This window comes from Lineus longissimus, chromosome 5 (assembly GCF_910592395.1).
Source record: "Lineus longissimus chromosome 5, tnLinLong1.2, whole genome shotgun sequence".
NCBI classification, from domain to species: Eukaryota; Metazoa; Nemertea; class Pilidiophora; order Heteronemertea; family Lineidae; genus Lineus; species Lineus longissimus.
Window position 1 is genome coordinate 10,247,466 of NC_088312.1, and position 25,569 is coordinate 10,273,034.

Here is a 25,569-nt window from a genome sequence, read left to right on the forward strand (position 1 = left end):
GGCACTTGGTCGCAATTTGATACCTTTGGGACTTTGTGACCTTCAGACCTTTGTGACCTTCAGACCTTGGTGACCTTGCTCTGTGGAACAGAAGGCCTCACCCTGCAGCAGATAGTGTTCTTGCTGTTTTCACTAACATAGAATTCGTCTCTAATTTGCAGAATGGTGACCATTCACTGAAGGATCTCGATTCCAAATCACCTGGATTTCTGTGGTTCAAGCCGAAGGATTCACCCAAACGTAAACCGAAGCAACAATCAGAAGCACGGCTTCAGGAACCAACTGGTAGGTAGCATTTCCTCTCCCAACAACAATTTCTACATTTTACAGAATATTTCTCAAAGATTTCTATGTCAAAAGTACCTATTTACAAAATGAAGGAAGGATAAGGCCATGTGTCATGGTAAAAAACTCGCCGAATCAGTGGTTCCAGGTGAGAGGCTCTTAAATGGTAAATAAACATGACATTTCGTCCTTTTCTGTTATCAGCTAAAATCAATTTTCTTTTGAGCTATCGATCGATCACAATTTCTATTTATAGTGCAGACAATTGAAATATCGGTGCATGATCACATCAATTATGGGGTTTATTATATCCGTTATGTTCGTGACAACTTGTGTCAAGTTTTTTAAAGATATCTTGAATTAGAGCTTTTTAAAAAATGCAGAAGTGATTTATTGTTTGGGTCAATTTGATACGTCTTTGAAGTACATGACATAAAAAAGTCATGGCGGTGAATTTTTAGGAAGAAAAAATAAATACCTCCGAATAAAAAAACTTCTAACGAAAGTTGCATTTTGCATCCTTTAATAAAGAATGTTAACTGGAGTCATCATACTTCCTGTTTGATATCTGATCAAAGCATCTTTTGAAAACTTTCCAAATTGTTAGAAAGTCTGAAACGAAACTGCTGATAACAAGGACATTGTGTCAAGCAAATGTGGTCATGCTCAACATCGAATCTGTTGGCAAAAACAATTTCCAGTACATGACATGATTCTTATCAAAGTTATTTCTACAACATTGTGATAATGTTCATTATAAAATCATGTTAAAAATTTTCACTGAATATTGGAAAGTTTTTACTTTCCTTTCCTGTTAAAGATGTATCTTGACATAGTGATGATTTGTCTATTTTCTGCTTAGTATGTAATATCACGTTACTGAAGTGAGATGTATTTAAAGTTCTTCCTCTTTCCTTTTGTGTCATTTCCTTGGAAATGCTCACATGAGTGAGAATGTATAATCAGATTTTGTTGATATGGTAGGAGTTTGTTGGGGCAAAGCCGAATAGGACTTGTCGAGTATGCATTACTCTACGACGAAATAGCTTCAGTTGGATAAGTTATTTTTTTTATTTGATTGGTGCGTATTGTCAGATATAGCATTATCTCAAATTCATTTCAGGAAAGTGCATTTTTAGTGGTATCAAGTCAATGAAATTTAGAACGAGGATAATTTCAGATTTTACTATATCTTCAACCAGTGTTCTTATTTTTCTTTGCTGCATAACTTTCATACTTTCTTTTTACCTCCAGATTATGAAGAGCCGCCAACACCAGATAATGACACGGCGAGATTATTAGATAGTCGACTTCAGCCGACGAGCCTCATTCAAGAAGAACACAGGTTCCAAAGATCGCAATCAACGGATGAACGATTTCCACAACAGACTCCGCCTTTTCACATATTCAGAAAAAGTTCAACAGACTCTAACGTATCAGCACCAGTTTTTGGGTGTCTACAAGATAAATATAGTACACAGACTAGCGGGCATTCATGGGCGAGGGACACGTCAGCGCCAAATATTAGTGATAGTATAGCTTGTGGGAGTAGTCCTCGGTTGAGGAAAGAACGTTCAGACCTGGGCCCAACCTACGCGGCAGGGACATATAAACCTAGTCAATTAGAGGAGGATATTGAGGAGAATCAAAATTACGAGGATTTGGATGACGATATGGCGACGAATGGAAGACGGTTGAGTGTTATTGAAAAAATTAGGAAGCTGTCGGTAAGTTATGTTTTCATTGTCATGCTCTTGCATTGACTGCCACCTCCAGGCTTGATACCTGATATTCTGTGTGAGCAGGGCTTTCGTGCCCTGAAGTGCCTGTTCGGACAATATGATAGTATCCGTTGTAAAGCTCTTCGAGGTCCCAGGTCAGTGTAACTTTGCAAAGATTGCTCCATGATATGGCTCTGCAGTATCAAGATTTGTACAAAAAGCTTAGCGTTTGAACACATTTAATTGCAGCATCCTCGGCGGCCGAGCGAAAGCCAGTGTAGTACCGACGATGAGATTCCGTCTGATAAGGAGAAGGTAAGCTACTGTAACAACCTAGAATCAGAACAATTACTCTTATAACTGGTCCTGAACTTGACCATTAGGAGCCTTCTCAAGTTCTTTTCTATTCGTTATGACAGAGACATATCACTAAATATCAAAGCCATGAATTTGTCTGGCCTTGCTTCTTTAAGCACCATACAGTCACTGCTTTATTGCTGAATAGTCAGTAACCTAAACAAGTTACTGTATTGACCGATCAAGCACATGAACCCTAAGAGGAGAGTAAGGCATGGAGTAGGGAGGGATGAAGGGGACAATTCTGAATTTCGAGTGCGGTACTGAAGACTAGTTGCAAGTCCATCCTTTCCAGCAAGTTTTGCTGTTTTGTATGACACTTCTGAGACCTTAGGCAGTTGCTGTCAGGTTTAAGCAGAGATTTTCTGATTAGGTTTTAAAGTTTGTTGCATCCTTATCTCTGTTTTCAGCATATATCAAATACCAGCACAGATTCAGAGAAGTCGTTGTCCAAAGGAAAGAAGGGGATTGGTATATTTTATAGGAAGAAGAAGACAGCTCGGACTCTGAGGACAAATGAGGTAAGTTCATCAGTGAGAAGATAAATAGTTTTTTGTGTTTTAAATGTTGGGCAAGATGGCTGCAAGTGGCTCCTTCAGAGGTACTTGGCTGGCAGTAATGGAGATTAATGCACTTGGTTATGTGCTTGATAGTCTCAGAGTCAAATCAATCTCTTCAGACCTAAGATTCCCTCCCAGGGCAAGGAGGCTGCTCTGAAAGCAAGGATTCCTCCTTACTTCTGATACTGATTCTTTAGTTTGAATTTTATCTGCCATTTCTAATCCCCGGAGCCTCATGTGCTTACTTTTGATCAACAGGACTTACTCTATGTGTAGGGATGGTTTTGTTCCAGCCTTTAACCTATTTGGAGATGTTGCCAATACTTCCGTTGTCATTTTCAGCTTCAACTGAACTCTGATGGCAGTGAGCGGTATCCCACAGACTCTCAGAAGAGTAGTGACGACTCCCTGGCCCTTCGCAGCTCGGCTGAAAGTATGGGCAGCACAAGCCAAGTTTCGTCGTCTAGCTTTGTGTCAGGTGGAAGTTCGACAGAGGAGGATTCCGTGTTATATGCAGGTGCCATTTTAGCAAAAGCAGTTGTTATAACTAACTGTACACCCAGTCCGTATGAGAGAGGGGCACTCACTCTGGAGGTAAGTTTTCTATGATTTCATTTCTTTGAGGTGGCTTGCAAATGAAAATTTGGTTATATATACTTCGTTGTTTGCTATTGAATCCAGATTCTGTAGAATAACTAAGGGGGTTCTGTTTGTGTGTGTATCCCCAACTTTATGTTGAGTAAACTTGTATTGGCCAAGAGAGAAACCCAGCTGACCAAAACTAAGCAGCATTGTACTCAGGCACCATGTACACTGACGTCAATTGATGTTCCATTATGAGATTATTAGGTGTGAATGTCACGTTTAATAAATGACCAGCAAACAAAATGATCTATTGGCAATCGAAAGCATTTAGAAGCCCTTATTCCTTTCTGTTTCAGAAAGGAGATATCGTCCAGATTATCGATATGGACCAGTCTGGTATGTGGAAAGGAATCCATAGAAACAAGTTGGGGACATTCAAATTCATCAATGTTGAAATTCTGAAAGAAGATGAGCCAACCCCCAAGTCCCGAATCTCAACCATCAAGAGATATCGGCCTCATAAGCCAAGACCAAAAACATTAGAAGAACTGCTGAGACGAATTGGACTTGAGGTTGGTGGATTCTTTTTGTCTAATGTGGAAATAGATCATGTTCCGTTTCAGATTGAATAGAGGTACCTTCAGGTTAACCAACTATGGTGACCTAAACTTTAGAATGCGTATCATAAAACATTGGAGTGTGGGAAATGTCTAGCTTTGCCCATCGCTGACTGAGCTAGCTACCAATTTATATTCCTTGAAGGAGGAGAGGCAGGTCAGGGAAAAGATTGACTCGGAGATTGAACAGAAGCCATCCTTCCACATGATCATGGCCCTCCGATCTCTGTCCTTTCACTCTGTGAGTTTTGTTGCATTTGGTTGTTTTTTGATTGACAGAGTTATACATCTTGACAGGAATTGATCAAAGACTTGATCTTAATCTATGCTTCCAGTAAGCTGATTCTGTCTATTTTAATACACTATAATTAATCCGTCAAATGATTAATCCATATATTGCAGAGACTCCAAGGCATGTTCTTCCTAAACGGGTACTCCAACCTTGAAGACTTCAGTCAAATAGATGAAGATACCCTGAATGATCTGCTGATAACTGACCCGGAGACCAGGGGCAAAATACTCACGGCGGCAGAGTTACTTCTCGACTATGACAGTAAGTGTCTACGTTTCCTATGATGATAATGATTTCTTTTAGCACTTTCCTGTGATTTTGAGCCAAAATGTTTGAAGCACTTTTTGGGTCCAGTAAAAAAACAACAACACATTGTTTTCAAAAGCTAGAATTGTACACAGCTGAGCCTGCATGGCATGAGTGCTGATTGAAGTTGCTGTGAAATTGCATTGCACTGAATAAACTGATGCAAGCGATGGAAAATAGGAGTGACAATATGTGATATGATTTGTTTGGTCAGGAACCAAACGAAAGTCTTGATTTGTTTCTTTTTTCACAGCTATCTATTCCCTATCTTGATTACATTATCTTCTTCTTCCAGGTCAAGATTCTAATGACCAGAGCTCTGGGACCAGGAGTGACAGCAAAGCAACACCTACAGGGCTTTCTCCATGCCACTCGCCTGTCATGATCCCATCACCCGAGTTATCGCCACGGACGGGGTCAGATTCTGGCTGCGTTGATACTGAGGGGTTGGATGAATCCCGGGAGACAGATTCTAACAGCGACACTCTCAAGGTCAGCACAGAGAGCGGTGATCTTTTGGAGACAAATGTGGCAGAGCCAGACAATGGTGGAGAGACACCAGTTGTCGAGAACTGTGATATACAACCTATTGCGGAAATATCATCCCGCAATTCTCAAGTTGAATGCGAGGCTGGGGATGGCGTAGTCCTGCGGGAGAATCAGAAGGATGTTGATACGCAGTGCCAAGGACAGAATCAAAAACTTAACGTGAAACAAATTGTGCAATCTATACAACAGAGACAAAGTGAAATGGTAGGAAACGGATATATATCTACCTCTAGTTCAAGTTTATCTAGCGATGGGACTCAAATGAGCCCAAAATTAAGATGTGCCGTTGAGACAAATTGTCAGTCGCCTAAAAGGGGACCTAAGCCAACACTGCCTAAACGGACTATATCAGTCCTAACTTCTCCCAGATCTCCTGGTGTGAATATCCTGCCTGTTCGATCTCAGTCTTTCGATTACACGCATGATACTGGCTCGCCTGAAATGTCAAGAAAGAACGTAGATTTAGCGCAACATAAATGCGAAACTTTAGGCAGAAAGAGCGAAGGCTTGGCGAGTATGAAATGTGAATATAGAAATGTGATTCACACCCAGGCGGTCGTGCACACCCTGGGTGAAAACATGCCTCAAGACACTGCTACGCAAACATCAGATATTCAGTCGCCAACTGACTCTATAGAAAACGGAATTCTAGATTCCCCACGGAGTAGTAGCAGCAATAGTTCGCGTAGTTCTCGTGACATGCGCGACGCTAGTACTCAATTTAGCCGTAGATTAGCGCAAGCCTTGGCAAATAATGAAGAAATAGATTCTATATCGCAAGGTGTGAAGGTCGTAAAAAGTCGTAGTCAATCTCTTACTCGTATCGTGCCATCCACTAAACATTCCCAAGTCCGTCGACCAAGTCTAACGGGGGTTACGGGGCAGCCGGCGTCACCGAGGCAAGGCAGGCCAAACCAAGGCAAGCAGCCTCTTACCTCCCTAGAACAGTTACTCTGCGCCAAGCTAGAAATGGAAGGGATTGACCTAACGCAGGAACCTTACACTGACACTGTAAGTCAGCATGGACGTTAGCTCTAATTGGCTCCTTCTAAATTTCTAGAATAGCTTTAAAATCCTGTTTCCTTTTGCACCCTTCCTTTTCTCTGATGTCAATCCTCACTACACAAACAGAGATGAGATAGTATTGTGGTGTCAGATTATGAAAACGACTAAACTTCAGCGTCGATTTTGATTTTTCTTACTTTAATCACCAGGGGGATCAACCCTTAAATTGTTATGAATTTGTGAATGCAAAGAAAGATCTACGCGTTCTAAAGTAGAGAGGGTGCCTGGATATAATTTTGAGAGCTAAACATGTTGATCTCATCTCTGAATCTATTGCATCATTCACCATCAAATATTGATGATCACAATTTCATCCAATCACTTTGCGTACCAAACTAGCTCACCTCCTATTACTGCTCTTCACGATACCAACATAAACAATATTTGCGATCGCATTTTATCCAAACTCTTTGATTACCTACCGTACTACAATATACCTACCCATAGTCATCCATTCCGAACTAAACCGTCTCGCATGCACATATACAAGGAATACACCTTCAAGGCACTCTTCAAGCACGCAAATTCGTGGTCTGTAAAGTTGTGCTGTTGCTAATATCTGAAGATATAGTCTTGAACAATATTGAGTGGAGTGATGCATCATTAACTAATTTCACAAAATTTCTAGTTCGACTAAAACCTTCAATTCTCTTATTGTATTTTACCTAGCAAACTTGACTTGACTTTTCTAGACTTCCATTTCAATCCCACCTACCTGATTTCTATACTATTTGTTGTGCAGTGTTTATGGTCTAGTCAGGTGGTTGAGGTCCAGTTTCTTCTTCAAATATGTGTCTTACTGGTGCAGTGTATTTGTTCATTGTTAGATTTGATTAAGTTTCATTTAAGGTAGTGACGGGCACTATAAAAAGTCTTGCGTTCTCATCCGCGAAACACTAAAAAAGGCAATTTGATATCCGGTTATATGATGGAATAGGAATAAGTCTCAAGTTGGTACCACATTTAACATGTGTAATGATTGGCTAGGCTCTGATTCTATCAAGTAATATGGGTAACATATTGTAAACAATATGCTTCTGACAGTAAATGGAATGATTTGTGATTTGATTTGATTTATTTGAAACGATACGGTGAATTGTCTTCCATTTGCTTAAGTTACTTTCCTCTCTCACTTCTAGTGTGGTTACTGTGGCATTCCTGCCCCATTGGTTCAACGCTATGCTGAGGAGCTCCGGTCCAATTTGAACGAGGTGGCCCAGAATATGGAGAATATACGGGTTAAGGATGCCAAGGCTGCTGGGATCACTACGGTATGTAAATGAAAATTAGCTGGTGGCATTGACATCACAAAGAATCACTTCCATTCACAAAGAACCTAATGCTGGTTTTTGGGGGTGCTTAAAAAACCTATTACAGTAGAACCTCTCTATTAAGGACACCCTCGGGACTGACAAATGCTATCCTTAATAGAGAGGTGTCCTGATTAGAGATGTCAAATTGAATGGAATCAACCAAATTGGGACCAAAACTAGTGTCCTGAATAGAGAGATTGTCCTTAATAGAGAGGTGTCCGCTAAGGGAGGTTCCACTGTATTTCAAATGACCATATTTTAAACCATATTCCTTTCTATTTCAGGTTCCCAATGACAATCTTGCTGAAACAGCGTTGAACCCAGTCCATGATGCAAACACTGACTCTTTAAATGATCTGATGACATCCATAGGACTTCCAATGTATACCGATCTCTTACTCCAGCACGGCTGTAAATCAGTCGATGTATTTAGAAACTTGCGCGACACAGACTTTAAGGCGTGCGGCGTAACCGACTCTAGTCATATTCGTAAATTAGTTAGCGTGGCTGACCTGTTGAGATTCCGATACGAAGCAAAACTGCAGACGGGGAAAGTTGCAAAAGCATCTATGATAAAAGATAAAGTGTAGTCAGGTCATTGGCCAACAGGGTGTTCCAAAATAAACCGATAGCTGGGAAGTTACAGTTAATTTTGGAACAGATTGTGGGCCGATGACAGATTTTCTTTCCATACTGGGCTGTTCGTGGTGTGTGGGATTATGGGAAAGAGGGAACAGGGGGAACTGTACCATGAAAGTGCACTTGACATGTTCGTTTCTATCTTACGTGAAGGACGTTGGCTCGTTGTCTCTCTTCTCGTGGATTATGGTAATGATTCACTAGACAAACAGCCCAGTATGTTTGAATCATCTTTTTAAACAATTTAAAATTTTATTTTCTGTATGTGCCATTTAGAAATTTCTTGTCATACGTTTAGGAGGATACGAGGGCTAATTGATCGATTCTAAAGAGTCATGCCTTCCTCAAAACAAGGTCTTTATTCCTGTGTTGTTCAACTGTAATGCATTGGGATGATAGCTTTTCCAGGAAACTTGGCAATGTTCATGACTAAAAGTTTGGCACAGATCTGTTTATAATTTGAAGGGGGCACCAAGTGAAGATATTTGAAGAATATTAACACCAAGTGAAGAATATTAACAGTATGTGTCAAATTTTAGGAATTGATGTAAAAAAATCATGATGAAAATCAATTTAAGCAAATCTTTTCTGCAGTTGTGAATATTTCCAGTTATATAAGCTTTGTCCCAGAATTGTTTTGATACGCCATCATTTTCTAACCCAAGCATAAGGTTGAGTTAGCATATTCATTTGAACCGAATTGCAGCTGGCAGTGGCCATCGTGACTGACGCCTTCAGTTTTACTATGCATTTATTTCATGAATCTGCCATTGGTTTCCGTGTATGATTTCATATGGGTGTCACCCTTTAACAAGAATGAGTTGACGTATGCAGTTTATTGCAAATCCTTGTACCACAAGCTAAGCGGAGTACCTGGAAGTGGGGTCCCCCCCTTCCTGATACCTTGCAATTGACATACCATTGTGTCTTTGATATTGACTTCACGCAGAAATGCAATTGGCAGTCTCAGAGGAATGTGTTTACCTAGTGGTGTAGTTTTGATGTAAAGGGATATTGCATGTAGGTAAATTGGTACATTCTGCAGCCTGGTTATAGTAAAGCGTTGTAATGATATGTCTTGGATACGAATTCATTGATTGATACAGGGTTGGGTTTGTGTTAGTGTAAAAAGGTTCAAATTATGCAATAATTTATTTTTAATATCTTCATGTGTCAAAGACCATATTGTGTATAGTTTCATAGGGGCAAACAACTGTTTGCTTTATTTTCAGTCAATTCCTATTTGATATTGGTCACCGCCAAATCAGCTTTTCATGGTTTTCAATTAGTATGGGGCGATTCATTTATTTAGTACATAGTTTCGGATTTTTCAGTCCCCCCACACCTGTGTGGACCTATGCGCAAAATGGACCTAAAATATACAATTCCTGGTTCCCTTGTTGCGTACATGTACATGTATGTACTAAATGAATGACTATTCTATATCTTACCTTCTGATAGGCGATTTTGGTCTTATTGGGGCAGGATACTGGTAGTTTGGTCCCTCTGGCTTCTTTAGGAGAGCCAATCCACTCGGATTGGTCATAATCTATCAACCTTCTTGAGTGTACCTCTGCAAAGATATCTTGTTTTGCAAAATAATCTGATGCAAAATAGTCACTCTTAAGCTCTTTTATAAAGACTTTAACGACAACTACCAATGGAATTTTGAAAAAAAGTAATTTACCCTTTCCATACATACCTTAATTCTTTAGTTCCCATAGCCGTTTTTACCTGTCATGGTTGACAACTACCAATGGAATTTTGAAAAAAAGTAATTTACCCTTTCCATACATACCTTTATTCTTTAGTTAACATAGACGTTTTTACCTGTCATGGTTCACATTGTATCAATCTTGTGTGAATGCTGAATGGTTAAAAAGACATTTAAAAAGTGAAGACAGTCCATAATCGTTCACATGTACGGTTTGAATGAAATGCTTTCTCTGTGTGTCGTGAACAGGCTAAGTCATGACACAAGGAAATGTATCATCTTTGTAAACTCGGTCTATAGGTGGGCGACAGGCCATCCAGAATATTGGTGAAAGTTTCATGTTTCGTGCATGGGGTTGATGTGTCTGTTTGGGATTCTCAGTGCGCTTCCTTTTCTTTTGGTGCAGAGTCAGCTATTTCGCTTGACTACATGTCAGGTCTGCTTTTATCTAGCTTTATCTTTCGTATTATAAATGCTGCTAAGTTCCTTCCAGATTTTCCATGTAATGTATTCAAGTTTTAGCACAATTAACATGGGCATGGATTGTGCTCTTATTAATTGATTATTCAAGACAGTCATATCTTACAGAAAGATAGTGTGCGACATGCTAAAAAGTCTCATTCGAATTTACATAGACTTACCTAACACGTGTCGTTTCAAAAATAACTTTGTCGATGCAGGAATCATGAGCATGTGTGACTTTCGAAGTTTTCCTTGTTCTACCTGTACATTAAGCCTTTCCAGCTGTGAAGACTGGTTATGACTTCCAGATATTTGCAAAGGGACTGATTCAGAAGAACATTTACTAGTTCTAGATGATAAAATATTTCGACTCTTTCACCATGACTAGTGCTTTGTGAAAGGTTAGAATCTATCTTATCCCCTTAACTCAATGGTTACCCCTGTTGCTGAAATTGAGTTAGTGCTGGCCAAGCAGTGACCTTAATTAGTTATATGCCTTACCATCTTAAAATATGACAGGTGGTAGTAGCCACTTCTGTATGCTCCTCCCAGTTTGACAAATGTTATTTCTGTGTTGGTCCCTTTGAGATATCGATCAAATTCTTCCATTTACTCCAATTTCTTTTGTCATAGGGTGGTAGTCTGCCTGTTTGTCCTTGCTTTGGTGTATGCATGGCAATTCACGTTACAGTCATGAAAAGTGAATGGGAAACTCGGGGGTTGAATTGAAGAGATTGCTGTAAGCTTCCTACTCTACAGGGCAAGGGTGTAATCAACAATTTGTGCATGACTCCGAGCTTCAAATCAAGACGCAGCATAAAATAATAAGCAACTGACTGTGTTTCTGAACTTTTTTTATTGCTTAGTGATCCTGGTTATTCATGATTGTTTAACTGGTAATGTGATTTTATCACAATTGGAGAGGTCTGCAGAAACATACCGTACTCATCATTTACACCAGATGTCATTCATCCGTTGGATGCACTTTATCCTTACGGGCCTATTCTTATACTGTACCTTCCTCATTTTAAAAATTGGATTGGATTAACAGACAAACTGTACATGTGTGGGATTTTTCAGGCAACATACATCTTTAACAGTCACACCACAGAGTCAGACAACTATGCTCCCTTGCAAAGAATGAAAGGGAAAGTATGAACCCAAACAGCCTATTATACCTGTTTTTATTGTCAAGATGAAAATATCCTATTTGCAAAGTTGCACAGACCCTGAAAGATGTTAGTTACAGACTTACCGGTACTCACTGTAAATGGTAAAGAATGGGCAGGTGCCGGAACCATATCTTTAGGAGGCTGATTCCCTGTATCTTTTGTCATTCACCTTCTTCAGATTATGGATGTAGTTTCCATGTGTACATGCAAAATATCATACGAAAACAATAAATGTTGAAGATATCTTTAAACACTTCTTATTCTTATTTCTTTCTCAGGTATTTCAAAATTTCTGAAGATTGGAAGGTCTAGAATTCGAGCTGGAGGTGACTTCAAAAGTCCAGGTACAAGCATGGGCTTTAAGAATAGTAGGCCTATTCCTACTCATACATGGGATCAAGACTTCCTAAAAACAAGATGAATATGAAAAAAGATAAATGGACACAATGCACAGTAATCCTCTCCGACTGAGCTTAGTGTAGCACAGTAGGAGACAAAGTCACAACCTACCAGTCGAGCAGTCCAAACATTTGGCCTGATGTCTCCAAAAATATAGGGAAAAGGGCTTATAGTATTCCGTAGACTGACATGTATGCTCAAATAGGGGGAGGGGGTCAGAGACAAAGTCACAGCTACCTGACAAGCAGTCCCAGCATTTTTGCCTGACATTTCCAATGTATGCTCTCTCTAATGGGGGAAGTGTCCCAGCATTTGGCCTGATGTTTCCAAAAATATAGCAAAAGGGCTTATAGTATTCAGTAGACTGACATGTATGCTCAAATGGGGGGGGGGAGGGGGGGTCAGAGACAAAGTCACAACCTCCTATACGGGCAGTCCCAGCATTTTGGCCTGACATTTCAAACGTATGTTCCAGTGGCGGAGGGATCCCAGCATTTGGCCTGTTTACAAAAATGTAGGGAAATGGGCCTAATAGTATTCAGTAGACCGACATGTATGCTCCAATGGGGGAGGGAGTCAGAGACAAAGTCACAACCTCCCAGACGAGCAGTCCCAGCATTTTGGCCTGAAATTAAAAATGTATGCGTCAATGGGGGGAGGGGTCCCAGCATTTTGTCTGATGTTTCCAAAAATATAGGAAAATGGGCCTAATAGTATTCAGTAGACCTACATACTCCAATGGGGGGGGGGGGGGGGGTCAGAGACAAAGTCACAACCTCCCAGACGAGACAGGTCTGTGGTGCGACACCTATGGTATCGCCCTCTATTATCAGATTTCACTCCAAAAATTCGACACCGGAAAAGGTGACGTCAGCAAAACCTGTGTACAAAACTACACATTGGTGGGAGGAGATGAAAATTTTCTTGCAAAAATTCTCATAATTTCTGCTCATAAAATCTTTTTCCGGATCCATTTCGTTTTCAAGAGTGCGTAAGTATATTATCAATAATGTTTCTGACGTCCCTAAATTGTAAATATATTGAGTCATCTTCGAAATAAGGTGTTTTATGTGTTTATTGGAGTGCTGCTGGCTGCGCCCAGCATCATTTCAACTACACTAGCTCTATCTGGATACATTGTTTCATCAGATTCAGAGGGTGTCAGTTGCACCAATCGTCCAATGTGTGTTGCGTGCACTAGGCCTAGCACTTCAGCAGTGGGCCGACAGTTTACTTGGTTTGGGTCTGCTGCTTTGCACATCAAGAAGTAAGATAAGATAGATGATGCATGTAGAGACAGAGAGAGAAAATCAAATGAGAAAAGCAGCAATAAATTTGGGTGTGCCTAATCTGTGGATGCATTGCATTGCAAGAGAGGTTCTACTGTATTACGACGAGAGTCAATTGCCCCTATTTTATTTCCCTGACTCCTCTAACACCACACAGTATTTGCCATTGTAAGAACCCAAATTCAACACTTGAAAGGCGTGCTCGCAGCTTACATAGTAATACAGTAGAACCGCCCTTAGCGGACACCTCTCTATTAAGGACAACCTCTCTATCAAGGACAATAGTTTTAGTCCCAAATTGGTTGTTTCCATTCAGTTAACCTCTCTTATCAATCAGGACACATCTCTATTATGGACAGCACTTGTCAGTCCCAAGGGTGTCCTTAGTGAGGCATACTGTAGTAGGATAGGCATGGTTGATGGTGTGTTCAGATATTCTCCTTTCATTGCAAGTTAATACCATATTTCCAAGCAAATTCCAGTGCCAGTGACGAGTCTAAGCTCTAGTTGAAGACCAGTTTGATACAGCTATACAAAATTTACATAAGCTTCCCCATACGATGGATTGGGCTGATGGAAAATCAAAAAAGACAGTCATGACAGAGGAGTCCCACCTTCACACGTATAATCTTAGTTGATTTTAATATATGAAACCTTTCCTATTCCCTTCCAGTGACATTCAAAGTCAGTAGTTATTACTCTCCTCGACTGTCATCCAGTATTTTTCAATTGCCAAAAATAGGGTCAAGTGGACACTTCATTGTCGTTGGCATGAACTCTATAAACTTGAATTGACGATCAGTAATCAGGAAAACCCATATTCTAACATGACTGTTGGGAGACACTAATTGACCTACAGATGATCGATTGTTATCTTATGAAGTACATTCTTCTACAATGCTTCTGTGAGGGCATCACTGATGCATTTAGGAAGAAAGAATTTGGAGGGGTATTTGTCGGCTCTTGAGTTGTTTAAGCAGTAGGCCCCTAGTTGGAAGTCCTGAACAAAATGTTTTTTACTTGAGGATTGTCTTGGACTTTAAACTCATTCTTGACCCTTACTTGATGACCTCTTAAAGTTTCTAAATTGGTGAACCTGCATCATCACAGCATTTCCTTTGAGATATCCTGCTTATGATTGTCGTAAAAATATAAGGACACGTCAACCTTATATCTTTGCTTTGATGCATCATGTGTATTTTAAGAATTATCATGGCCTTCCTCAATTTCAGATTACCCGCTGTGAACTAGGTCCTGTGGCAGAGATATGTGCCACGCTGACTTGAGGCACCGAGTAGATTTGTTTACAGCAAAAACATGGCCTGATACCATGAAAATGAACCACTAGAAAAGTAAACATCTGATGGATTATGATCAGTGTTGTCATGACCTGGATCCGCTTTACCTGCATCAGGATGTGGACATGTAAAAGCCATCATTCATATAAGCCTGACAAATGAAGTGGTCGTACCAGAACTAACCAGTCCAATGTTCATGTACGAAAGCAACTTGAGCAACCTTGGTTCATTGTAGGTGAGTAGTAGATTTTATGCTTGGAGTTGGACTCGGTTGGTACAATGAATTTGGAACTTGCTCTGCTATGGTTACATGAAGAATCAACTTGATAAAACATCCAACTGGACTGATTGTGACATGTCTTCACATATCAACATTATTTGCCAACCATGATTATCTTATATTTTTTCCTCTCCTTTAATACAGCGATGGCTACTTCTACGAGATGTTTGTTGAGTTGCGCCATGGTGGCCGTGGTAATGTTTGCATCGGATTGCGTGATGCTCTCGTCCAATCAGAACCAATGTGGAGGTCACCTGACAAATAAAACTGGCTCCATAACGTCGCCAGGATACCCAGAAGTTTATCCAGGCGATTCAAATTGTGAATGGAGCATCATTGCAGGTTCAGGTTTGGGAATAACGATTATATTTGAGCAGTTTCAACTAGATGCTGGCGATACGTTAAAAATTTACGACAACGACCCAACGTTTGATTCAAGTAAACCAAAATGGCCAGCTTTTACAAGATTTGTCCAAGCTGGGACAGTGTATTCAACACATTTTAACAGATTGTGGCTTGTGTTTACATCCGATTCAGAAACATTATCTATGAAAGCGAAATTCCGTATTGGGTATTTGCTAGCTAAAACTCAATGTCCTGATGTTGTTGCACCTAAAAATGGCAGCCGTACATTTGGAGACTCAGTGCGTGGATACACAGTTACCTTTTCATGTGATGCGGGGTATATTTTACAGGGGAACAGTACCCTGACTTGTCTTGTAGGTGGGCCAGAAGGTGGACAATGGCCCGGCATGCCACCGCAGTGTGTGGCTCCTTGTTACAGTGGCTCATCAGTAGCACAAAATGGGCTTGGATACTTCACAGTGCCTAGCAATAATCCCATCCTTTCACCGAAATATCCATCCCCACTTGGAAACCCAGGTAAATGCATTTGGAAAGTACAGGTGAAAAGTGGACTATATGTGAACTTAACTGCTACAGATTTCAACCTGGACAGATTCAGTGGTTTAGAAATATGGGATCGTTCAGTTGGTGGTAGTCTCATCGGAAACTATTCTGGAAATTCTTTCCCTAAATTCATAACAAGTAGAGGTTACACCGTTTTTATCAGTCTGTTCTCTAATGGCCCAAGTGTTGGACGGTTCAGTCTCAGATTTGACATATCAAACAGCACAAATTGTGCTCCACCAGCAAATGCAGAAAATATGTATATTACTCCGGTGAAATCGACATATGATTTAGGCGATCGTGTCATGTACAAGTGTGTTTCAGGGTTTGTTCTGGCGCCGAAAAATTCCCATAATACAAAAACGAAATGTTCTGTCGGTAAACGGTGGACAGTGGTCAGTTTACCGAAATGTGTGGCATATTGTAAGGAGTGGGACCCTGACGACTTGACATTCCGAGATGTGGTGTACCGTAATGAGAGTGGTGTCCTATACAGCCCTGGTTACCCAGGCCCCCTCATAAAAGGGTCTTGTGAATATCGTATCGCTGTGGCTAGAGGTCGACTAATAGAATTTGACCTCAATAAAGTGACCCTGGACGCTTTCACAAAAATAAAGCTATACTCCGGTGTGAGTACACAAAATCGTACATTACTTATGACTCTGGCAACAAAAGATCTTAACAAAATAAAAACATTCAAATTGACGACATCCAATGCATTTGTGGTGATAGAAAAGTCAAGTGGGGAAAGTTTTGAGAAGTTTTCCATACGGTACTGGAGTACCACATCAGGGGAATGTGAAAAACCGGTGCTAGAATACGGATATATGTCCCCAGTGACGAGTGGATTTCCTGACTCTACTGTTGTTCGATTTACTTGCGAGCCTTTCTTCCAACTCCATGGTGCAGCAGAAGTTGTGTGTGTTGCGGGCGGTATGAAAAGCCGCTGGGATCCAGCTTTGCCGTCCTGTCTTAGCCGGTGTGGGGGAACATATCCGCTATTATCAAATGGCTCTATCACATCGCCATCCATTTCAAAGATTACTCGAAATCAGTGTGTGTGGAATATCAATGACCCCAGTCCTGCCGAAAATCAAATCTCATATTCAATCAGTATTGTTATGGACGTCTTAGAACTTGCACCTGATGACATTCTGAAAATTCAGCCAATTGGAGGACAGGTTGAAGTTATACGGAATAAGAAAAACCTCGTCATTGTAGCTTCGTCTGCTGGGTTCATGCTGACGTTTGTTTCATCCGAAATTTCAACGCAGGGGAGAAAATTCCGATTGACATATCAGAGTAATGTGTTTGTACCAAAGCCTTGTCCGATGCCGCCCTCTTCCGGCTACCTGTGGATTCCCGACGGGAACGCCAATCCGGGGTCAACGGTGTCATTCAGATGTAAACCGCCGTATGACCTTGTTGGTGCGGAGAAGTCAACATGCTCGAAGGAGGCGTCAGTGTGGAGTCCACCTTTGCCCGGTGAGTATTGGTAACGGGAGCGACTGTTATTGTCAACAGCATCATTCAGATGTAAAGGCGAAACGTTGCTGGTGTTTGAAAGATGTCAGCATGCATGAATGGGCTGTCTGTGTGGAATCCATGCACCTTTGCCCGGTGAGCATTGATTTTTAGGAGGGCTATTGGTCTAAGTGTCTGCTTGGTCATGTCATATCATGCCTCCTTGCAGCAAATATACCTGTGATTGAAATGGTAGTAATAGGGCAATATCTCCAATCAATTTTTCAGTCCCTTTTTTCCAGTGTGTAGCTTGTATTGTGGCATGGCGGGTGGAGGCAACTTTATCAGGAATGCAAGCAACGGTGGCGCAGTAGCCAACCCTGGTTACCCGAACATGTTACTGGGAAGGCAGACTTGTAGATGGGTCATCCAAGCCGATCCTGGACAGTGGATCACTGCTAGTTTTAGGTGAGGTCGAGGTTATTTTTTAATACCGTTGGAAAAAGGTACTGAATTTTACAGCACTAATAGAAGATATCAAAGTGTTTCAATAACAATTCCATTACTAGGTTGTGACCGGCACTATTTCTGATACCATATTCAAGTTGTTAGGCTTGGCTGAGCTGACTTTGAAAAAGGTGATAGGTTATTATACTGACTCACAATGCATAATTCTATCGAAATGATTTGTTTGTGATCACCAGAACATTCTTCAATAAGGTGTCCAGCATGATCATCTCGCTGCTAAAAAACTTAAACATTTTTGTTTCATTTTCATTTGTTTCATTTTCAGCTATCTAGACTTTCCAAAAGATCACAAAGACATCACTATACAAATATTCGATGGCGCACATGTTGGTCATCAGAAACCGCTGCTTGTGGAGACAGAGTATGGAGTTCTACCCTCAAACGTCACCAGTCTTACTGGAGCCCTGACTATCGATTACACATCAACACATGATGACATTCGAGAGAATAAAGGCTTTTATATTCGCTACGGAGTCGTACCGTCTGAACATCGTGTCCTGATGACCACTCGGGCAGTTCCTACTGCAACCAGCCGTTCGTCTACCACGCCATCGGTTGCCACATCGACTGAGAGACCAACCGTTTTGGTTCATACTCTTTCCAGGAAGGTGAGCATGTTTTCAAATTGATGAAAGCAGTTCTCCAGTCAATCTCAAATAAGCCCTGTTGGTGCATATCCCATTTGTGTGTGTGTAGATACATGACTACAGTGATGGGAATTGTCTGGAGGCTGATAGTGATAAAGTGTCATATTGACCCCGATGTTCAGGGAGCCTCATGGCCTAGTGGTTTACACTGCTGGCCACCACGCAATAGGGCCCGGGTTCGATCCCGGGGAGAACCCAGGATCATATGTCTGGATGAACCAGCATGGCTTTCAAGGAACTAAAATTCCTTGCTCTTCACAGTCCTTTGAATGAGACTCAAAACCGAGGTTCCTTGTACCTGGTGTCTATGCCAGGGCAAGCTTAGACCCTACCAAGTGAGAAACATGAGTAGCTTGCGTGGACTCTATCTCTCTCGCCAAAGTCGGACCACTAGGCCAATAAACCCAATTGGTGCCTAACCGTAGTGGCACGCAGAATACGCTCATCCCGCCTTGGAGGAGGATTACTCCTAGGAGAATGACCCCTCCTCCAAGTGTAGAGCGAACGCTAAAGAAGAAGAAGAAGAAGACCCCGATGTAACTCCTTGCGAGACTCACCAAACTTTACTCTTGTTCTTTCAGCCAACGGAAACCACAACGTCACCACATGACCACCAACTTGATAAGCGTGTGGGAAAAGTCGAGAACCATGCTCCGCGGGGTACAAACACTGGAGCAATCATCGGCGCGGGGGTAGCCTGCGTCTGCCTCATCGTCGCTGGTCTAGTTGTTGGCGGCTACTACTGGTATAGGCGTCGGCACCCAGTTCGGATGCTGGTCGGACAACGTTTCCCGAAGTTTCATAATCCCTTGTACGAGACGCAGCAGCCTACGTCCTCGACTTTTTCACTGGACAAGGACTTTAATCTGAGTTCGACTTCTTCAACGTCTTTGGCATAGAAGGATTGCGGCGTCTGTCGTGGATCTAAAGAGGTTTAGCTTCCTCACTTCTTATTTGTAGTAATATGATATGTAAGATATCATTTGGATTAATCATAATCACAAATTTTTATCGGGTTTATTTTGTAGAATTTTTACTTGTACAGTTATATTATCAAAAAGGTTTTAGACTTGGAAATTATATTTTAGGTATGCATTTCAATTATCTACAGGTGTATTATTTTTTATAGATCTTTTGAATATTTCACGTTCAGTTCTAAAAAGTTGCAGACAGTACTGTCACACTTATATATATATCACTATAGAATACCCACTTGAAAGTGAAGTTTTTCATGTTTTCATACCTCAGTGTATTCATGGTAAATTTTAACATATTTTGAAGAAAAAAGGTGCATAATTATTTTGTAAATGGTGCATTTAATGACTTTAGAGGGTGCTTTGTTATATTAGTCAGATTATAATTGATTTAATGCCTTTTCATTAGTTTGTGTGGCAGGATGTGTGAATGGCATGGGCTGGAAAATAGCGCATGCTTATCAGGGAGGCCCACTTGTGTGTTATGCGGGTAACTCTGAATGGTAAAACTAATATTTGGTGCAGGTGCACTGACTGTTTATGTAATAGGTTAAATTTACCTCCTTGGATGGTGCTTTGATCAGTCTGTGCCGAGTGCTATTTCGTTTGATATCCGTTTTTGGTGCTGTGGAATAAATCCACTCTTTGAAAAATCAAAAGCTATGATTTTGCTTTTAGTTCGTTAGGGAATATGTCTGATTATTTTGAGCTATTTTTCAGTGGATTTCAGTTTTGATTACTGAAGCAGTTTTGTTTTGGGTGATGCCAGTGAGTGTATATGTGTGGCAGCCTAATCACTAAAGAGGTAGCAGTCCAGCTTCTTTAAGGAGAGCTGAAAGCAACAGAAATACGACTGCTGGGCTTGGCTAAAACGACCATTAGTGGGAAGTGATAGATTATATAGCCACCAGATGGAACCACACAAATATATTTGTTTATAAATTTATTCATTTTAGAAAGTCATCATCAATTTTGCATCTTGACCTGTGAGTTTTTTATAATGCTTCACTCTTCCCTGAAACGTAGAAAGGAAGTATGAAGTGGTACAAAAACACTATGGAGTCTGTCAGGATGTAAAATTCTGATGAAAATGTGTACTGATATTTTGTATGTTGTCTTTATAATTATAGCATTATCAATTGTTTACATTTATGACGACGGCTAATAATGTCATGTTTATGTCATTGCTGTCTAAAGTCTTAAATACACGTATATTGTCATATCCGAATATAGATCTGCTTGAGGCATTTATCGAATTGTTCTGAGAAGTTTCCGTAGCTCACAATATCGGTAGCAAAAGAAGAAATTATACAGTTGGGTCATCAGTCAAGGAAGCCACATTCCATTTTCTGTCAATTTGTGTCACATTTCTTGCCAATTTGTGTGAACGGATTTCTGAAGAACTGGAATTCAGTATAAAGATGTTGGCTCCAAAAAGCTTAGTGCACTCATAGGAAACATAACTATCTGTTCACTCATTTCTCTGATGTGAAGAATATTCCTGTTGGTTGTACCGGTGCCAAGATAACCGGTACCGACAAGATGTATGCGAAATACTCTTTTGAGGAACTAGGAGATGTCTTAGATTTATCACAAATGAATTGTTAGTAAACTTAAATACTTGTTTATTGTTATTTATATAATCCCCGTGTTGCATGATTTTGAGGACCTTCCTTTATGACACTCAATATCCAGTCCCATCAATGCAATAATAACGTCTAGTGGAAAGTTTCTTGCTCCAAGTTAGTTGCCTTTCATAGCACAAAAATCGTTAGTAAAGTGCCTTGCCCAAGTGAGTTGGCCCCACCAATCGGAAATGACACGTTACCATTGCCCCTTGCATTCCCCTACCGGTTCAGATCACTTCCCAATTCCCATAAAACCTCAAACAATGTAAACATGTCATCTGTCAAAGTCAGTGATTTTGTGGAGTTTATTAACAAGATTTTTAGCTCGAAATGAAAGAGAACATGTCAGAAGAAAGTAAAGGTAAATATTATGAAGTACAGGGCTTCGAATGCACTTATTTTGAGAAGTTTTAATTGGTTCAAAAAGGAGGAAATTTCTTTTAGCATGTAGCATGGTAGAGTTGAAGGGGTTTGAGATCTACATCATGCTTGTAATGTAATGTTATGCCTCATACTGTCATAGTCATACTGCCATAGGCTTTATGTCTATGTATGTACATATCAGCTGCAGTAATATTAGTCAGAGGCTGTAGCCTTGGCACGGTGACATTTCTTCATGCATATGGCCATATGCAGGAGGCCAGGCCCGGGGTTGAGCAAGAAGGCCAAGATTGTAGCCTACAACTTGACTTCCACTCACCGACTGTATCCTAATATGTTGTATCCTAATATGTTGTAACTCCACCCCTCTTCAGTGATGCCATAGAAATATCTAATGCCTGGCTCTAAGTGGGGTAATTCAACTTCAGCACGCTTGCAAAGTTTTATTCTTTTTAAAAAAAGTGTCACAAGTGATTTTAAAAAAACAAGTCTCACAGTGCTTGCCAAGAAGCGTTGATTTTAACATGTATGAAGCCCAAGCGATATTGAGTATATTCCTTTTAAATACCACACTGAGCAGACCGACCTTTAGCAAATAGCAACCAAATCACAGAACTAGATGTTATGCCTGATATTATGCTTGCTCACCATGAACTTGTGTGTCCATGTTAAATGTTTATTATAGTTTGTGTTTGCCCTCTGGAGAGGTGAAAAATGGAATACATTAAAGGAGGTGGAGTGCAAATTTCTGTTGACCATCACTAATTCAAAGTTATTTTTGCACATTCCAATATCTGTCCTCTGCATCATAATCAGATGACTATCCAATTAATGTGATTGTATTCAGCTTGAATGATTTAATAACTAGATTTTATTTAGTTTTAATTTAATGAATGATGTTGGTTTCTCTGACATGAAATGATTGAATCAATTTTTTACATGTCACATTCTTGTTATAAAAAGAGCGTGAAATAAAGGGCAGATGGTACCGTACCTAATCAGGATACCTCTCTATTAAGGACAACACTTGTCAGTCCCGAGGGTGTCCTTAATAGAGAGGTTCTACTATACTCCCTTGTGTTTGAAATGTGCGGTATGATCAGATGTATAAACCTTGGTGACAAAGATGGTGCCAGCAGTACTTTGAAAACAAAAATATCATGATGTTATGATGCGATAATGACATTCTTGGATTTTCCTCTAATGTAATAATGATAACTGAGATGTTCAGTGTGCGTGAGCTGTTGTATCTGCACCATGGTGACTGGATAATATTGGCTCCATATTTCAGTATCGGTGGGAAGCCATTAAATCGTTCAATCGCATTTATGATTGACAAGAGCCTTCATTGTGCGTGTGGGCTATTGTTTTGTACGCTCTGACGATAAATTTTCTGTTAAAGGATATTTGGGAAGGGATCTAGCTGAAATTATCTGATGGTCTGGACAAATTGTGGCAAGAGTTGCAGTGATTATATTTAGAAAATTTGCATTGGATTATTAGGAGATGGCTTTTGATGGTGGTAAGTTGGGATTTTTTTCTTCATTTTGATGTGATGGCCTTGACTATTTGTGGAAAGAGCTCTGTAATTTTGGTGCATCCATCCTGAGGAAATCAGGGGTTTATGTTCGCTGCAAGACATAGAAGCAAACTTTTATGTGTAACCCCTAATTTTCTCAGGAATGGTAAATCAAAATCTATAAAGATGACACAGTCACACAGTCAATATGTTCGATTTTTCCTGCTTTTTAAAATTTCTTCTTTGTCACTTTTGTGATATAAAATCTCTTGTAGATCATGTAGGTTATTGATCTGTAAGGACATACATTAAGATTAAAAGATGTTTTGTATAAGATTGTCCCTTTCTGACATTTGAAATTCATTTATGACTCTGAAAATTGCATACTGTTTCATGAATATTTCCTGAGAGAATAAACTGTGTAGCCATTTAGTCGGTTTGGTGCATCCGTTTCACATAGGCCTATTTCATGCATTCGAAGTCTTTTGTACAGGCGCTCTTCAACCAGCTAAATGGGGTCTTCACAGTATTATGGTTTAACGATGCAGCGATATGGTATAGAATTCTTTCAACATTTAAACTAACCAACTGTGATCGACACGAAGCAACACAAGGACAATGGGCATCGTATGCCTAATGAATTCAAAAGGTCAGGTGTAAGGAGGCATCGAAGACCTATATATACATATACTTGTATACTGTACAATGCTTTATACACATCATACTTAACATGTTTTATTTTGGTTAACCCAGTGGGACACCTATTTTGCATGATAAAACAGGCTAAAACTACATGTAAACCTTCATGGGTGATCTGAGATTAAGACAATACATTTAACCTTGGCTAATGACAGAATAAGTCCTGTCTGCCCTGTTGTGCCAAGTATTCATGTGACGAGTTGTCAGTGCGGACACCCTGATCCAGATATCGTTATGGTATCAAATGACATATTGAATTTGAGATTTTGGATGCCATTTCATGGGCATGGCACCAAGTTCTACAGTCCAATAATCTATTTCATTGAATTGATTGAAAGATTTCTACTTGAATGACAACTATGGTCATCCCAGTAATGCCTGATATTAGGGTTTATTCAAATAACAATTTGGTACCCAATTTTATCCTCATTTTATCTTACATTCAAGCTTAACCAATTTAAAATGAGATATCATCTTCTTGTCATGATAGGAACTAATAGTATACATCGTTTTGTTTCAAAGCAAATTCCAAAACACAAATGTTGTAGATACTCATATTCATGAACATATGGAGCTTGGTTCAGCCCTTTCTATGAACCGAAGTTATTTATTACACCTTTGTGGACAAAATCTTTAGAGTAGACTTTGTGTTAGCGCCACAAATATTGGATTATGAAGGATTTGTGTTGGTTATGGGATAGTGTTAATAAATGAAATACCATACCCTTTAAAATATGTATGTGAAGTGGCTAAATGAACATTGACTTTGCTTGAGTTTTGTAGAAATAATATATTGGTTGTTAAAATATCTTTATTCGTATCCTGAATGTTGGTGCACGTGCCTTCAGCAAGACATAGCATGAAGTAGAAGTCATCAAACTTGGCACTTTTTTATACCTGGATAAAGTGATTTCCAGAGGGTCAATGGAGATGACCCTCGGATGATATCAGTGCTTTTTACTTAAAATTCTTTTGTCAGTGGTCAGAAACTTGACTTCATATCTCTTGATGGCGAAGGGTTTACTCAAAATTGGGACTAGGGTCCTTGTTTTGTTTAAGATATCTTGTCTTCTGATCTCTGATTTCTGTCATTTCAGGAGGGACGAAGAAGTTCCTTTACACCGGGCCGAACAAATCCAAGAGGGAGGAGGAAGACGATTGGGACTTCTCCTCCTGCAAGAAAACGTCTACTCCAAACCAAGGTATTAAAAATTGAACCAAATTGAAAGGTTTCGTCCATCTATAAGAAAAATCTCCAGGCAGGTGGCAAAATATCTTGGGGAGCTGGGGTGAAACTGAAGGGCAAGATTTGTACACTTTTGGGAAGGGTTGAGGCAACATTAAGATTGCTCAGTAGACATTTATAACCCTTTGCACATATCTACAACATTTTCAAGGGAAGCTTTATAATGGGTGCAGTTCAGTTTTATATATTTCTACTGCATGTGCGTCACACCTCTAGAGAAAATGGCCGGAAGACCTTTTCCCCATCAATGCTGGTCTATCAATCAAAACAACTATTTATGGCTACATTTATTCGATAACTATACATTTGCTAATGGCTTGTTAGGAAATTTGTTATCCAATATATCAGATTGATCAGTTATGCATAGACGATATTCAAAACTGATCAGTGCAACAATAATAGACGTCATCATGAATGACGAATATAGATACCCAAACGATTTTTCTTGCTGGAGCGTGGCATTAGTCCTGAAGATTTATTGGCAATGTGCTTCAGGGATCACTCCTTCACAATACAAGGAGAATACTTTAAGGATTGACGCACAGCGCTGATCAGCTTACGGCTTTAGTATTGATTGTGTTTGCAATGTTTGACAATAGATAATTAATCAGGTTGATGTGTTTCACACTGCCCGTCTAAGTCCATTGACAGCCTTGGTTGATGTGTTTCAC

The 25,569-nt window shown here is 40.1% G+C and overlaps 2 protein-coding genes across 6 annotated transcripts in view; both read left to right on the plus strand.

Moving 5' to 3' along the window:
- LOC135488046 (SAM and SH3 domain-containing protein 1-like) overlaps positions 1-11,888 on the plus strand; it is a 101,966-nt gene extending 90,078 nt beyond the window's left edge. For 3 of the 5 annotated variants that reach the window (XM_064772427.1, XM_064772428.1, XM_064772429.1), the window contains 10 exons: positions 162-285; positions 1,540-2,012; positions 2,256-2,321; positions 2,774-2,884; positions 3,266-3,517; positions 3,865-4,080; positions 4,528-4,678; positions 5,019-6,283; positions 7,477-7,608; positions 7,935-11,888. In XM_064772427.1, coding sequence (XP_064628497.1) covers positions 162-285; positions 1,540-2,012; positions 2,256-2,321; positions 2,774-2,884; positions 3,266-3,517; positions 3,865-4,080; positions 4,528-4,678; positions 5,019-6,283; positions 7,477-7,608; positions 7,935-8,240 — 3,096 coding nt within the window. In that variant the 3' untranslated portion in view covers positions 8,241-11,888. The remainder of the gene's footprint in view (positions 1-161; positions 286-1,539; positions 2,013-2,255; positions 2,322-2,773; positions 2,885-3,265; positions 3,518-3,864; positions 4,081-4,527; positions 4,679-5,018; positions 6,284-7,476; positions 7,609-7,934) is intronic. The other 2 variants (XM_064772430.1, XM_064772431.1) reach the window with 2 other exon arrangements.
- A 1,056-nt stretch (positions 11,889-12,944) lies between these two features.
- On the plus strand, positions 12,945-22,943 carry LOC135488257 (CUB and sushi domain-containing protein 3-like). Its single transcript, XM_064772792.1, has 7 exons — positions 12,945-13,027; positions 14,558-14,858; positions 15,048-17,297; positions 17,579-17,744; positions 18,070-18,412; positions 19,033-21,414; positions 22,837-22,943. Exons 3-6 carry the CDS (start codon positions 15,050-15,052, stop codon positions 19,348-19,350), a joined length of 3,075 nt encoding a protein of 1,024 aa, XP_064628862.1. The 5' UTR covers positions 12,945-13,027; positions 14,558-14,858; positions 15,048-15,049; the 3' UTR covers positions 19,351-21,414; positions 22,837-22,943.
- Positions 22,944-25,569: the final 2,626 nt, after the last annotated feature.

What these genes read in the sequence shown, in the direction of transcription:
- LOC135488257 (XM_064772792.1), top strand. Translation starts at nt 15,050, where the DNA reads ATGGCTACTTCTACGAGATGTTTGTTGAGTTGCGCCATGGTGGCCGTG. An exon ending in GTGGAGTCCACCTTTGCCCG is followed by an intron (nt 17,298 to 17,578) that starts GTGAGTATTGGT and finishes CCTTTTTTCCAG; the next exon opens with TGTGTAGCTTGTATTGTGGC. An exon ending in TTCATACTCTTTCCAGGAAG is followed by an intron (nt 18,413 to 19,032) that starts GTGAGCATGTTT and finishes TTGTTCTTTCAG; the next exon opens with CCAACGGAAACCACAACGTC.